The sequence below is a fragment of the Gymnogyps californianus genome, chromosome 20 (assembly GCF_018139145.2).
Source record: "Gymnogyps californianus isolate 813 chromosome 20, ASM1813914v2, whole genome shotgun sequence".
NCBI classification, from domain to species: domain Eukaryota; kingdom Metazoa; phylum Chordata; class Aves; order Accipitriformes; family Cathartidae; genus Gymnogyps; species Gymnogyps californianus.
Genome location: NC_059490.1, coordinates 73,212 through 88,101, shown reverse-complemented (window position 1 = coordinate 88,101; position 14,890 = coordinate 73,212). Strand labels below are relative to the sequence as shown.

Here is a 14,890-nt window from a genome sequence, read left to right as displayed (position 1 = left end):
TGGTAGGGCTCCGAGACCTGTGGCTGGGACAGGGGGCTCATGGCTGACCTGTGTTGTGTCACTTGCAGCTGGCAGGACCACCACCAGCGAGGAGCTGGAGGACATGCTGGAGAGCGGCAACCCGGCCATTTTCTCCTCTGGGGTAAGCACTGGCACGGGCTAAAGCTGAGCGAGCCCCCTCGTCCTGGGTGGGTTGGCTGGTGGACATGCTGCCACAGTGGCCCCAGTACAGGAGCAATGAGCATATCCCATGCAGGAGGTGGGACCTGGTTGCTCGGTTCTGGCCTGAGGATGCTGTCTGAGCAGGGGCCTGCATCCTGGCCGGAGGGTGGGGGTTTGCTGCAAACTGGGGAGGCTGGAGGGACTCCGGGGCTCCTGCTCTTCCTTCTCTTGGTGCCCCTAATCCCAGCATCTGAGGGGCTGAGCACGGTGCTCAGTGGCCCTGTCTTCTTGCAGATCATTATGGATTCAAACATCACCAAGCAGGCACTGAATGAGATTGAGACACGGCACAGCGAGATCATCAAACTGGAGAACAGCATCCGAGAGCTGCACGACATGTTCATGGACATGGCCATGCTGGTGGAGAGCCAGGTAGGGAGACACTGCGGCCCAATGGCTGGCTCACCTGGGGAGGTGGGAGGGCGATGGGGCTGCCGGCAGTCCCCTGCCTGGGTGGGTCCTGAGGGGAAAAACTGCATCTGGGACGGACGTGGCTCCAACTGGGGCTGAGCTGGGCTCCCCGGGGCCGGAGCCACCTGCTCTGTGCCCCAGAGCCGCGGGCTGCTGTGTGCCCAGGGCGGGAGGTTCGGTGATGGGCTCTGGAGGAGGGCAGCGACTGGCTGCCATGCAGGAGGAGATTTCTCCATCTCCCTCGGAGCACCGGGCCCTGCCGGGTGAGCTCGGGGTGCCGCCAGCCTCAGTGGTCCTGCCAGGCCGCCCCTGGCTGTGCCGCCAGCCAGCAGCGCCTGGCCCTTCAGCTGGGCACATGCTCTGGTGTCTCTGCTCACCCCCCTTCTTGCCCGCCATGCTGCCACGGCCCGAGGAGACATCAGTGGCAGGTAAAGCCCCGCCGAGCCCCCGCTGGTGCTGCATGCTCCGCTCTGCATGGCTGCACCCTGCATGTCTGCAGCTCTCGCGTGGCACTAGGGCCTGCTCTTGGCAGGCGGGCGAGGGTGGCCATGGCACGGTGCTGTTGGTGCCCTGTCCTGTCTGCCTTGGAGGACAGATGTGGGGGATTTGCAGTTCCCTGCCCCGCTCTGAGGGCTAGAATTTGCCAGCACCCTGTGTTGCCCTGTCGGATGGGAGGCTCCGAGCTGCTGGCACCAGGAGCAGAGGGGTGCCAGGCTGGCAGCAGTGCTGGCAGCTGCCTGCTCTGCCTCAGGCATGGCACAGGTGGGAAGGAGAAGCAGCAGCTTTAAGGCAAGGCAGGGAGCAGCAGGGAGCCTGGTGGGGGTCACTGCTTGGCGCAGGTAACACCAGAGCACCCCCTGGGCTTGCAAAGCTCATCCTCCCCGTGCTCTCCAGCGTTAGGCTGAGAAATAAGCATTGTAGACCTGCTGGCCATGACCCCCCGGCTCTGCAGCCCATGACCCCCCGGCTCTGCAGCCCCAGTTCCCTCCGTGCCATGCAGGAGGGCACTGGGCTTCAAGCTGCCCACCCCTGCCAACTCTGTTGGTCACATGAACTGTTAGACTCTGTCTCCAGCTGCTGCAGGACCTGGCTGCTTCCCTGTGCAGTCAGGATGGGGACAAAGGAGGTGGACAGGCTGGGGGAGCTCACCCCAGTCCATGTCCCCACGTCCACAGGAGTCCACATCCCCAGCCCACCCCTGCAGCCAGTGGGTCAGAGCGGGGTAGGAGTCCCTGCAGGGCCCTGCAGTCCGGTCTCGCCAGCCTCACTCCAGGGCCCTCCACTCTCGGCAGGGCGCTTGTGCGGATCAGAGCAGTTGTCCCTGCATGTGCGTGTTTTTGTGAGCATCCCACATGGCGCTGCTGGTGTGGTCCTTGCTCCCCTGCCATGCCTCCGGTTTCAGCAGCGTGCAGCACGGTGTCAGTGTAGATCTTGTTGTGGCTTTGATGTCACCTGAGATATCAGACAGGGCGGCCACCAGGCCAGGACCGGGCTGGGGAACCCCCTTGCCCGTCACCCTTGCTTGCCTCCCTGCTGGGATGTGCACAGAGGTCCCAGCCCTCTGGGACAGAGCCTGCGGTCTGGAGCCCCCACCCCAGGGCACCCTGGGGCACCCACTGCCTGCAGGCAACTGACGGTCCCTCTCTCTCCTGTGCAGGGCCTGGGCAGGGTGACATCCACACGGTGCCGGGGAGCAGCAGAGCAGGAAGGAGCTCACATCTGCATGCGCGCGGGCGCGTGGGCTCTGTCCGCGCTCTGCAGGGCGAGATGATCGACCGCATTGAGTACAACGTGGAGCACTCAGTGGACTACGTGGAGCGGGCTGTGTCCGACACCAAAAAAGCGGTGAAGTACCAGAGCAAAGCCAGACGGGTGAGTCACGGCAGCGGCTGAGGCCTGTCTTCCCCTGCGTACACTGCTGACACCTCTGTCCCAGGGGCAGGCCTCTGCCTGGCACCCCTGCCTGCCCCACTGCCTGCACAGAGGAGCGGGCAGCATGGCGCAGCCTCACGGGTGCCTGGGCACTGCTCTATCCCACACCACTGGGTGCAGCGCAGGTCCCGCTGGTGGCACCAGCTGAGGCAGAGCTCCCCGGCACAGGCTGCATGAGCGCTGAAGACAAGCCATGGGGCGGGGGTGCTGCTTGCGGGGAGGAAGAGGGACAGGGTGGATCGCGTGGGCCAGGCCTGCTGTGAGAGCCATGTCCCTTGCCAAAAAAAAGTAGAGAAAAGGCATGGGTCCAGCTCTGACCCTGAGCACAGTGCCAGCTACTTGTCCTGGTCCCCACACCAGGTCCCGTATCAGCTCGGCAGTTTGGGGACCCAGTGGCCACCAGCTCAGCTCTGCCAGCCCAGGGCTGAAGGGGGAGCTGGGGTGCCCATCCCTGCCCCAGGGCTGCCAGAGCCCCTTTGGCTCCCAAGGTGCTGCTCAGAGCCCACCATGGGCAAACAGGAACAGGGCAGATCATGGCCCCCAGCTCTCGGGGCCAGCCTGGCCAGCCTGCCGCCAACACTCATGGTCCCCTCTCCCCTCTCTCCCTGCCGGTGCTGGGACACCTGAGCAGAAGAAGATCATGATCATAATCTGCTGCGTGATCCTGGGTATCGTCATCGCCTCCACCTTCGGCGGCATTTTCGGCTAGACTCACCCCACAGGACTGTTTGTGTGCGATGGACGGAGCCGCGCGTGCCATGGGGCTGCAGCCGCGCCGGAGCAAACCACGCAGCCCCGGAGCCTCCCAGCAGCATTTCAGTTTCTAATGCATGGTTGTTTGTGACGCTGTGTGTGCGGTGCGGTGCGTCTGTATGGAGGGAGCACCGGCCCCGGGGCGCAGGCAGGGTGCAGGGGATGGTGATGGGCGCAAGGGAGACCCTGAGGGGGGAACCCGAGCTCTCATCACTGTTCCAGCCTGGCTGGGACCAGGTGGGGACAGAGGTGCCCTTGGGCACTGCTGCTCTCCTGTGCTGGGCAATCTGTGTTAGTGACAGCGAAAGATGAGGAGGGACCAATGAAGGTTGTTAGGGGTCCTTGGGAGCACAGTGCCCAGTCAACCTCCCCCAGCGTCCCCATCACCTCCAGCCAGAGCTCTCATGTCTGTCAGCTGCGTCTGTGCTTGCAAACACCTTTCCTTGGGCTGCTTCTCTCACGGGGCCCTTCCCCAGGGGTGTGCTCTGCCAGGCCCTGCCTCCCCCTGTCCCTGCCCGTCCTGTGGCCATGCCTGGCTGCAGGGCTCCGTCCCTGCTGCTCTGCCGATGGCAGGGCTGCCCCCTCCCTAAGCAAGCGCTTGCCCTGGTGTGGGTGCCAGAGGCTGGATGTGCCGCTGCCTGGTGGAGCAGCGTGGATGGAGGAGCTACTGCCTGGGGCCATCACAGTTGCTTGGGGATGGGGACAGGCCACGTGGGGACCTGTGCTGCACCCTGGTGCTGGCCTGGCAGAGCAGGAGGGCACAGGTACTTTAAGGCCAGGATGTTTCTCTGGCTGCTCACCCTGCACCAAAGCCTCATCGTTCTGTTCTCAGTCCCAGCACCCATGGCCCTGGCTCCTGCTGCCCCCAGGCCTGGGCTCTGGCCATTGGGGTTTGGGGCTGGCTCTGATGCCCCCAGCCCCTGGCAGTGCTTGCCTGGGAGCAGAGCTGCTTCCAGCCTCACTTCTCCATGTAGGCACCCGTGGCTGGGGGTTGGAGGCAGTTGGGCTTTCTTCCAGTCATGGCATGATCCCAGGAGCAGCCCTTGTTGCATCCACCCCCCTGCAAGCTAGGAGCAGCAGCCTTCCTCCTTCTCTATCCTACCAGCTCCTGAGCAGGGCAGTGCCTGACTGCCCCTCCCATCTCGTCGCCACCTCTTGGCATCCGCCTGCCCCTGCCACCTCCTCGTGGCACAGTGCCCTTCTGCCTGCTCATCCCCTGGGCCATCCAGTGAGGCACCCACACTTGGTGGGGTGCTGTGGGAGCAGCTGGGTGCCCTGTGCCCTCCGCCGCGCCCACTACATGGATGCAGCCACTGTGGGGTGGCCTGAGCCTGCTGGCAGCTCGGAGGGGCCCTGTGTTGCCACTGTCCGTTTTCCTCAGGCTGGGGGCAGGGCTCTGCCCTCACATTCCTCTGGAGACTCCAGGGCTCCAGCTGCCCCACGCACATGCCAAAGCACCACAGAGCAGCCCAGAGCAGGGTAGGCACCTGGGGCCAAGCTCACAGCCACACACTGGGATGAGCCCAGATGCTGGTAACAGAAAAAGGGCACTTGATGGCAGCGAGTCCTCCAGCTGCAAGCAGCATGTCACCTCCCTGCTCTGATCGGGGCAAGGGCAGGGCTGCTCCAGCCCCGCACTCCTCCACCCTGGCTGGGTGCTGTAGCACAGATGCTGGCCCTGTGTGTGGCGCCCATGGGTGTGGGGTGAAAGGCAGCGGGCTGTAGCCAAGACACAGCGCTGCCTTCCCCAGGTGCAGCTCTGCCCAGCAGCAACCCACAGCCAGCTCTTTCCCTGCCACTGTTACTCGAGGTCCCACAATACAGCCCGTGATTGCATTCAGGCCCTTGGGAAGCATGTCCAGCCTGGTCCCCTGCCCTGCCCAGCCCAAGCCCCCAGCAGGTGCGGCCATGGGAACATCCAAGACCCAAGCCCCCTTCTTTCACAGTCCCACAACAACTGATGTGAGCTACAGCACTGCAGCCTGTGTGCGCAAAGGGCTTGGGGCACCAGGACCCCTGCAAGCAGGGGCAGGCCGGCTCTGGAGTCCCCCTCCAGGCAGGAGACAGGCACAGGCAGGGTCCTTGCCCTGTGGGGATGCGTCTGGCTACAGGAAAGGGAGCTGGAGGTGATGCATGAGTGCCTGCTGCTCCTGCCCCTGTGCAGCTCCCTGCCACCACAGTCTGCTCTGCTCTGCTGAGCCAGCAAGAGCGCTGGGCCCCCTCCTCCGGGAAGCAATAACACTGCTGGCAGGGCTGCTCCTGGGCAGGCAGGCAAAAAAGCTCCTCTCAGGCTCTCACCCTGCAGTGATGCCCACTGCTAGCACAAGGTGACTTTTTTTTCTTCCAAGCAGCGGCTTTTGTGGCACAAGCTCACATGACATCAGGGCTGTGGCCCACCCTCGTCAAGACACAAGGCCAAGAACAGCACTGGGGGGATTCTGGCACTTGCTCCTTCCTTGTTGGTACCACCACTGCCAGCAGCCCCCCAGCAGCAGGAGCCGGACAGGGCTGCAGCCGGCGATTCTGTCACTGGCGCTTTGCTGGGATCCTGCAGGCAGTGGTGGTGCCAGGTGCCGACGTGCGGGAGGCAGAGGAGCAGGCTGCCATTGCTGCCCCACAGGCAGGCTCACACTGTCCTCGCTGTGAGGGGAGGGTGTTTTGGTGCAATAATTACCCCTGCACTACGGGAAGCCCCGTTCAGTTCCTTTTTACCTACCCGTTGTTGCATGTACAGACCAAATCACCAACAGTGTGGTTGTGCTTTGGGGAGACATTTCACTTTTTCTTTCCAGCCCCCAACCTCAGACCGCTTGTCCTTTGGGTTACACCACCTCTGTTCCAAGTGCCACCTGCCCTCCCAGCACCGGGAGCGTGTCAATGCAGTATTCCACGAGCAGTGTGGAGCACGCACAGCTTGCACTTGAACTGGGGATTGTTTTTTTTGTAATTAATGTACTTGAAGGCTTTCCGAGCCCCCCCGTGGAGTTGTACTGTTGCTGTACTGTGAGCTAAGTGTCCTTGTTTTCTATGTGGATCTTGACCCTAGCTTGCTCTGTCTCACTGGGCTGGATGACACTGTATGTTGCCTCTTTTCTCCTTCACCCTTTCCCTCCCTGCTAGCCTCCCTTTCTTCTCCCAAAGCTTTGGGTGCAAAACAGCTTCCCATTTTGTGGAATTTTTATGTAGAATAAACATTTGTAACTGTAAAGCTCTGGCTGGCTCCTCTCTGTTTCAGGGGAAGGAAGGAGGTGATGGGAGGCAAGGGCTGGGGTGCGGATAACCCCAGCACCCTGGGAGCACTAAAGCATACAGGGTGGGCCTGATGCGAAGCACCCACAGGAGCAATCGCCACAGGAATAACACTTCTGCCAGGAGGAAGATTTGCCCTCATGGGACACACGCCTTTACACTGCCCGACTCCGTGCCTGCGGGCAGAGGGGAAGCTGGCAGGGAACTAGGTGCTCTATTCCCACCTCAGTACTCCACTGCCCTGAGGGCAGGACACAGGAGACCAACACCACTTCTGACTCGTTGACTGTTTAGTGAGGAGGCTGGATATAATGTTCTGGCTCACCTGGAGCTCCAGATGGCTCACTGCACTCTCAGGAAGATAAGCAATGGCATTGCAGACACCAAGTGGCCAGAGCACTGTCTGCCACTCTACCTTCACCAGGAAAACAGGGCTGGAAGCTTTGCAGTTGGCTGTTGGGCAGCACCTGAGCCAGTTTACACCTTCAAGAGCCGCAATGACCTGTCCCGGCAAGTCCCAGGCCTGGGGTGCCCATCTGTGCCATCCATGGGAGGCTCGCTGGAGGGACCAACACACCATCTTCCATGCCAGCAGTGTCCAGAGCAATTCAGAAGCGAGGGCGGCGCTTTCGACCTGTGTATTTCGTGTCTGCTCGCACTTCCCTGTGGAGAAAAGCAGAGAGCAACTAAGCACAATCCACAGGTCATTCTGGGAAGGAAAGGGAAGCGGGTTCGTGGCAGGAGTTTGAACAGGTGACAGCAGGCCAGACCAGCACAGTCAGCCTCAGCTGCGGCAGGACCCAGCTGAACTTACTTGCCCTGTCGTCGTCTACGCTCCTTCTTCTCAAGGATCCAGTCCCGGCTTTTCTTCACAGACTTGCCCTTGGTGTTTCTGAACCGTGTCCTACAGAGAAAGCGGACAGCAGCTGGAGAGGAACTGAGGTGCGGGGGCACAGTTTTCTGCCCTGGAGGATTGCCACCCAGAACTGGGCATGCTCTCTGCCTCATAACACCAGCAAGTACCCCTCCCACCACCCCTGGGATGGAAGAGGCTCAGCCAGCACTGGCGCTGGTGGCCAAACAGTCCAACTCCAGACGCACTGGGGGAGGAGGCTGCTTCCAGCCCTGGCTCCAAGCCGAGGGATACTTACCCTCCACGGGCTGCAGCAGGCCAGCACTGCCCTGTGCCATATCTGACACACCAGCAGCACGCTGGGCTCTGGGATCTCAGGGGAATACAGGCTGAAGCACAACCACCTTCCCCTTGTCTGCTCTACTCTGAACAAAGCAGACAAAGCCTCTGGCTTCCCAACAAGTTGCCAGTTCTGCTATTGCCCTCCATGACCAGGTACCCCCTGGACTAAGTGAGCAGAGAACAGCAGTGTAAGAGGCAGGAAAACATGGCAGCCACAAGCTCCTGGCAGCCACGACGACTTTCCTCTGTTTTTTGTTCTCTGTCTCTCCCACTGGCTGCAAGAGGGGCTCTTCCCTGCACCACTACCATGGGAGGAGACCTGGCCAGCAGGAGAGACCCCCCAGGCCACAGCTAAGCAAAGCAAAGCAAGGAATTTGACATCAGCAGAAAGGGAACACCAGGCTTCAGGCACAGCAGCCCGCCTCCCCAACAAAAAAAGCTAGGCTTGGTATCACCAGCACTGTAAACATTCCCCCTCCCATCACCACCGGCCTACGCTACAGAACTGAGCTGGAGAGCCAAGTGCTGGACAGAAAGCGCACCTCAAACTGAATGCTCAGCTGCAGCTCTAGGGTAAGCATCAACAACAGCCCCACGGTGCCACAGCAAAGCCCTCCAAACTAACCCGCCCCATTCCTTGTGTCTGGGGCCCTTTAATAAGATAAAGCAGCGCCCATCTGGGCTGCCAAGCATCCTCCCAGTCCCTTCCCTTCAGTCACTTCTCACATGGCAGCACTGTGGCCCTCAGTCAGCAAAACCCAGCCCTTATACCCCCCACACTCCTTGCTTGGGGAGAACTTGCAGCTTCAGTCCCTACACGATACCTCTCATTGGTGAACTTTGCCTGGTGTATCTCTTCTCCATCAGCACACTCAGTACCAAGGCCCTGAAAAGCAAAATTGGGAAGTTTTGCTCTCCTCTGGAGCAGACAGAGCTAACAGTCATGCCATCTAAATTAAGGGGAACCCAGGGCTCTGCAAGGGGAAGGACTGGAGGAGGAGCAAACTGGTCTTCCAGAAATTGTGGCAAAGAAACCAGATCTTAGGGAGAGCAGGGGTCGGTGAGACTGACAGCAAATGTATAAATGAAGCCACATCTGCACATGCAGAGCTGCCTGGCTCCCACTCCCTCTTGCCCACAGCTCTTCCACATTGCCCAGCAGCCAGGAAGGCAACTCTGCTGCCTCACGGAGCTCCTCACCTTCGGTAACGTGCCAGATGCCCCAACAAAGAGACAAAGGAAGAACCTGAAAGAACAAGAATAAGGAGCATGAAGCTGGGATTCAGCATGCGATTCCCAGTCCCCAAGCAAGACTGAGATTGTTTATAACAGAGCCAGCTGGTTTAGTTTATAACATAACTAAGCTGGAACCTCTGTCCAGGACTGTATCATGGGAGAGAGAACAGCTTGGGGGGGGGAAAAAAAAAAAAAATCACTGCTAAACCCAGGCCTCACCCCAAACACACACATACACAGAGACACAGGACTCACTTCTTGGCTTTGGCACTGTTGGGGTAATCTACCACCATTCCACCGGTAAAGCCAGCTCTCATGGCTTGGGCTGTGATGAGCTCGAGCTGGAAAAAGAAGCACGTGCAAAAGTTTTTTAGTGGTCATCCATCAGCAATGCCCGAGACCTCTGGGCTTGACCACAGCTAACTGTGCATACCAAAGATGGGTCATTCCTGCTCCTGTTAAACTCTGCACCAAGCTGCTGGTTCTGCAGTACCATCTGGACATCAGTCTGCTGCCTTTATTTGGTTCCCCCTGCTCCTCAGTCTAGCCTGGGTTCATTGGCGCAGCAGACTCTCTAGGAGAGGGACACTGGGCTGGATTTTCCAGCCCTGGGGAGTTACAGTACAGTGCTGATGACTACAGCCCAATCTTCAAACCCAGTCATGCAGGGGAAAATCCAGGACAGCAGATTCAGATCGTGTCCTGCCAATTTCTTTGATTTTAAGGCTCAGCCCAAGACAATCTGTGAAGCAACAGAAATTGCATAGGGCATTCTCCTTATAGGCTTTTTTTGGGCTCCTGAAGAGCTTTACAGATGGCAGGAAGGACAGAGACACAGACCCAATGTGGAGAAATGCGATGCATTCAGAGCCCCAAACAGCACATGACTTCTCTGCCTGGCTCTGCCTGTACCTCTTCCCCACTGACTGATGTCCTGTACCTGTTCTGAGTTCTCAGGGTACAGCTGCAGGACGGCTCGGGATCCTCGGGCCTACAGGAAATAAAGTTGGTCACAAACCTGTCTCAGTGCAGGCAACCGCTCTAGTCACCCAATTCCTAGCCCAGACACCAGCGCCCACCTCCCCAAAGCCTCCCGGAGAACTCTCCCAGGAGAGCTGCTCAGACTGCAGAGCCAGCTCCTTCACAGCACTGCAAGGCACGGGGGTAACAGCAGGGATCAGAGAAGCATGAGACACCATGCAGGCAGGCAAGGAGACAGGAAATGGGTGCTCCTGCCAGTCCTCTGTTTCAGAGCAGCATTTACTTAAAATACCTGACTTAAAATAGCTTGCTAAAATGCACCAGCGAGGACGTAAAAGTAGGCAGAGGCCTGACTGGGAGAGCATGACACTTACCAAGGCAGTATAAAGAGTTGAGAAGAATCGATAAAGGCGTTTTGGAGGGCTGTGTGATTTCTTATCAGCATTGCAAAGCCACTGCACTGCGGAAATACTGAGAAAGAAAACAAGACCCCTGGAACACTGAGCCATCAATTCTTTCGCAGAGCCTGTCACCTCCCTCTGAGCTTACTTCCAGCACTAAGCATGCGCTAGGCTTCAGGGAAACGATTTAATTTTCTCCATGTAGCTTTGCCTTCTGTTTTGCAGTTACACAAACCCCTCTGGAGACTCTCTATGCCAAAACCCAACAAGGCGCAGTAGTTACTCAAGCACAAAAGAATCACCAAGCATCCCCTTCAGGCCAGGTGCTCAACTAATTCAAGCGCTTAGCTGTGGCCCTTGCATGGCCATGCAGGTTTTGCCAGTGAGTAATCCTAAACAGAGTGTTTGGATCAGCAACAGACAGTCCCTGCTCCTTCCCAGCACCTTTCTGAGGTATTCTCTAAGCAGAAAAGTGTTTCTGTCCCCTTCACTTAGCCCTTCATCCCAAAACCAACCGTGAAACCTTTGAACCAGGGGCTGACCTTGCAGCTGAGCAATGGTACAGACATACTTTCTGTTTTCCTCCTTGGAGCAGGTCTCAACCCTCCTGCCAATATCCCCAATTTTATTTTATTTACTTCAATAAACTTCCTAGCTCACGAGCACAAAAAAAGACAAGCATCACTTGGGAAACAGCTGTCGGAAGCTGCTTCTACCATCCAGAATCCCAGCAGCTTGTCCCAGAGAGGTGGAGTCAAGTTGCATGGAGCAAAGAGAATAACTGATAAGGACAGTCGCACTCATCTGTTATGCACCATACGCGGACCATGTGTACTGTACAGATGATGCAGTTACGTGGAGTATGAAGAGAGCTCACTTATGTACGCAAACTCACCTGATACAGCCATCAAACATGCCAGGCCTGAAGGGAATGCCATGACCCACATCTGCAAGGAGAAGGTCTCCTTCCACCTCCCTCTCCACGGCCACATCTGCACAGAACAGAACATGGCTCAGGCAACCAGCTCACACCTTTGGGGACCACCTCTGAGGTGAGGTGAGGGTGGCAGGGGAGGAAAGCCTGCTCACCCAGCATGGCAAGGCTGATGTCCATGCCAATCCAGTAGTGACCCTCGTCGGAGATGTAATCCCCGCTCAGCCCAGAGCCACAGCTGAAGGGAGGAAGGGAGGAAAGCGATCATAGGCCTGGTCTGAGGGTGACGCCGGCCAGTTGCAACGCTACAGCAGCCCGTCCCTCTTCTTCAGCCCGCAACAGAGAGACGCCGGTGCCATGGGGCCTGGATACCCCTCGCCCCTGGGCGCCCATCCAGCCCCAGCGCCGCAGCCAGCTGAAGCCCCAGATGCCCCGTGTGCCACGACACAGGGCAGGGCCCCCGCTCACCCCACGTCCAGGAGGAGGCACGGCCGGTCCTCAGGCAGTCCCAGCAGCTCCACAGCCCGCTCCGACATCTGCGACTGGATCTCCACCACCCGGGAGCTGCAAGTCACGGCCAGGGCATGGGCAGGGCAACCCCGCGGCGCGACTCCCCCGGCCACCGCCTCACGGTAGGATTTCACACACACCCCCTCCGCCTCACGACCCCCCGCCGCCGCCGCCGCCGCCACATGGCGGGGCTACCCGCCCCCCCCCGCCTCACGGTGGGACTCCTCCGCCGCTGCCACACGGCGGGGTCGTCCCCCCACCCCCGGCGTGTTCCCCCGCTGTCCGCCCCATGACGAGACCGCCACCCCCCCCCGCCTCGCCCCGCCACCGCCTCACGACAGGACCCCTCCCCGCCCGCGCGGCCCGACAGCCCCGGAGCGATCGCGCCGCCGTACTTCTGCGTGTACTTCCGCGCCTCAGCCTCATCGTAGAACTGCAACGAGAGAAGGGCGGAGGCGGTGAGGCCCAGGACCCCCGCGAGCGGCCCGGCTCTCCCGCCCGTCCGCCCGCCCCACCGCTCACCAGCTCGGGCGGCCCGCGGTGCTCGGGCCTGCGCCCGCTGCCCGCCATGCCGCCGCGTGACGTCACTGCCCTGCGCCGCGCGCGGAGGGCCCCGTCGCGCCCAAGATGGCGGCGGGCGAGCGCTGAGGCGGCGGGGCGCGATGGAGCCGGCAGCGCTCGGCCGCCTGCGGCGCCTCCTGCCCGCCGCCCCGCGGGCCCCGCGGCTCGGCCGTGCCCTGGCGGCGTCCCGGGGTGGGCAGACGGGCGGCGGCGGAGCTCCGCGGGCGCGCCGCGACCTGTACGAGGTGCTGGGGGTCACGGCCACGGCGACGGCGGCGCAGATCAAGACGGCGTACTACGAGCAGTCGTTCCGCTACCACCCCGACCGCAACGCCGGCAGTGCCGCCGCCGCCGCCCGCTTCGCCGCCGTTAGCGAGGCCTACCGGGTGCTGGGCAGCGCCGCCCTGCGCCGCAAGTACGACCGCGGCCTCCTCAGCCCCGAGGACCTGCGCGACGCCCCCCAGCCCTCGGGCCGCCCGCCCGCCCCCGCCCCGCCGCCGCCCCGGGCCCCCGCTGCCGCCCGCCGTGGGCCTGTCCCGCCGCCCTTCGACTTCGACGCCTTCTACCGGGCGCACTACGGGGAGCAGCTGGAGCGGGAGCGGGTGCTGCGGACGCGGCGGGAGCAGCTGCGGCTCCGCCGGGAGGAGGCCGCGGCCCAGGGACGCTTCCGGCTCCTCTCCGACCTCTCGGTCGGGCTCATCTTCTTCCTGGGTTTCGCGATCCTCTACGGCCTCAAGTGACAGCGGGGCCACATCAGGGCTGGGCAGCCACCGGGGCACCCACCCAGCTTCACTGCTGCGGCGGGACGGAGCGTCACCAGTGGGCATGGCAGCTGGCTGGGGGGAGTCCCCTGCACCCACACAGTTGGCAGGCACAGTGTGCAGGGTCTGCTCCTCAGGCTGTGACATTTCCCCTCTGCCAGTGTGACCTTCAGACACGGTACGTGACCAGCAGGCACCATGCGCGGGCTCCGCTCCTCGGGCTGCGGCATGTCCCTTCTGCCAGTGTGACCTTCAGAGACAATACACAACTAGCAGGCTCCGTGTGCGGGCTCTGCTCCTTGGGCTGTGACCTGACCCCTCTGACGGTGTGACCTTCATACACGGAGTGCAACTGGCAGGCACAGTACATGGCTGTGATGTGAGCTCCGCAAGTGTGACCTGCAGGCAGCGTGTGAGCACTGGATACCACATGTAGGCTCTGCTCCGCAGGCTGCGATGTGCCCCTGCCACCAGCGTGACCTTGCAAACGTGGTGTAGGGGCTCGACAGGCTGCGATGTGCCCCCTCTGCCGATGTGACCTGCAGACACAGTGCCTGACAGGTAAATGTGGTTCATGGACTCTGCTTTGTGGAGGGGACGTGTCCCCTCCGTTGGCACTGCTGTTTGACCTTGGTGGGAACCACGTGCCTGTTCTAAGCCGCAGCAGAGATTAAATGGCTGTCAGTGGTGTTTGTGTGCTGCGTGTGTTCGTGGGGGGTGCTCTCACTGGTGCTGAGTCATGGCTTTCTGTGGTTTTCTGTTAATCTGAGACCTGCCACCGCTGTGCTGTCACACCTGTTGTTACTACATCTTTTGGGGAATTTTAGGGGTGTTGATCTCCAAACTGCATCATTGCCCTTGTCTGTCCCTGTTCAGGGCTTGCCTCGCTGTGTGGCGAGTACGGAAGTCGTGGCTTCGGCAGCCTGGAAGAATGAAACCTGGGCCCGTGGTGGCTCGTGTCCTGGTCAGCGTGTGACATCGCCTGGAGGTGCTGCCCAAAACGCTGCTGTGTTCAGAACAGCCTGTCCTGTCTAGGGCTTGCCAGGAACTGCACAAGACCATTCCGCACAGGCCTTCGTGGCTGGGAGTGGTACACTTCTGAGCACTGAGTGACATTACTTGTGTTTTACATGTATCTAAGCATCATTTGCACATACAAGTATTTGCCTATTTAAGTATTGAAGTGTTTTAAGAACTAAAGATTGTGTCTCTCAGAGCTTCTGTCTTTCCTTGAGTGAAGGTTTCACCTGTGCTATGCTGGCACTACATGGAGTGAGCGAAGCTTCATGGTATTGAACTCTGAGTGTGCCAAAGACTTCATCTGCATTACTTTGCACTGAATTTGCTGGACCTGGCTGGCAGCGGTCTGCGCAGGAGCCAAGCCCTCACCTCTCACTGCAGTGACCCTGGGTTATGTTTTCTCCCAATGCAAAAATGTTAAAAGCAAATGCCCCGTGTTTTCTAGCTGCAGAGTTCTGTGATACTGAACTGAGCCTGAGGCAATAGCATGGCAGGGAGTGTAATGTCTACAGGTACAGGGTATATGCTGTACAGGAGAGCTTTCTGCCTTTTCTGGAAAGCATTGCACCACTTCCAGCTGCAGACTCTGGAGACTGCTGCGTGTTTGGAGCAAATTCAGCCCAAGGGCAGAGAGAGAGCTTTCCAGGATCCTCTCTGGTTGTCAGTCCATCCCTCTGGGATTATAGTGCTGAAATGTCAGCATGTGAAGAGCAGGAACCTGGCA

The 14,890-nt window shown here is 60.0% G+C and overlaps 3 protein-coding genes across 4 annotated transcripts in view; 2 read left to right on the top strand and 1 right to left on the bottom strand.

Moving 5' to 3' along the window:
• STX1A (syntaxin 1A) overlaps positions 1 to 4,532 on the top strand; it is a 75,661-nt gene extending 71,129 nt beyond the window's left edge. Inside the window, exons 6-9 of one of the 2 annotated variants that reach the window (XM_050908892.1) lie at positions 69 to 142; positions 457 to 594; positions 2,395 to 2,505; positions 3,197 to 4,532. In XM_050908892.1, the coding sequence (XP_050764849.1) occupies positions 69 to 142; positions 457 to 594; positions 2,395 to 2,505; positions 3,197 to 3,274 (401 nt within the window). In that variant the 3' untranslated portion in view covers positions 3,275 to 4,532. The remainder of the gene's footprint in view (positions 1 to 68; positions 143 to 456; positions 595 to 2,394; positions 2,506 to 3,196) is intronic. The other variant, XM_050908893.1, reaches the window with a different exon arrangement.
• A 2,253-nt stretch (positions 4,533 to 6,785) lies between these two features.
• On the bottom strand, positions 6,786 to 12,396 carry BUD23 (BUD23 rRNA methyltransferase and ribosome maturation factor). The gene is made up of 12 exons (XM_050908891.1): positions 12,347 to 12,396; positions 12,220 to 12,257; positions 11,783 to 11,878; positions 11,470 to 11,552; positions 11,276 to 11,372; positions 10,354 to 10,450; positions 9,939 to 9,989; positions 9,254 to 9,339; positions 8,963 to 9,008; positions 8,587 to 8,648; positions 7,382 to 7,471; positions 6,786 to 7,230 (listed from the first exon to the last, which is right to left on the bottom strand). The coding sequence occupies exons 1-12, from the start codon at positions 12,392 to 12,394 to the stop codon at positions 7,176 to 7,178; spliced, it is 849 nt and encodes a 282-aa protein (XP_050764848.1). The 5' UTR covers positions 12,395 to 12,396; the 3' UTR covers positions 6,786 to 7,175.
• Positions 12,397 to 12,486: 90 nt separating this feature from the next.
• On the top strand, positions 12,487 to 14,362 carry DNAJC30 (DnaJ heat shock protein family (Hsp40) member C30). Its single transcript, XM_050908896.1, has 2 exons — positions 12,487 to 13,707; positions 14,023 to 14,362. Exon 1 carries the CDS (start codon positions 12,487 to 12,489, stop codon positions 13,123 to 13,125), a length of 639 nt encoding a protein of 212 aa, XP_050764853.1. The 3' UTR covers positions 13,126 to 13,707; positions 14,023 to 14,362.
• The last annotated feature ends 528 nt before the right edge of the window (positions 14,363 to 14,890 follow it).

Excerpts from the sequence above, each read along its gene's own strand:
- BUD23 (XM_050908891.1), bottom strand. The coding sequence starts at position 12,394 with ATGGCGGGCAGCGGGCGCAGGCCCGAGCACCGCGGGCCGCCCGAGCTG. Across the intron at positions 11,879-12,219 it reads GCGCGGAAGTACACGCAGAA|CTCCCGGGTGGTGGAGATCC; the intron begins GTACGGCGGCGC and ends CGTGACTTGCAG. Across the intron at positions 11,373-11,469 it reads CATCAGCCTTGCCATGCTGG|ATGTGGCCGTGGAGAGGGAG; the intron begins GTGAGCAGGCTT and ends TGTTCTGTGCAG.
- DNAJC30 (XM_050908896.1), top strand. The coding sequence starts at position 12,487 with ATGGAGCCGGCAGCGCTCGGCCGCCTGCGGCGCCTCCTGCCCGCCGCC.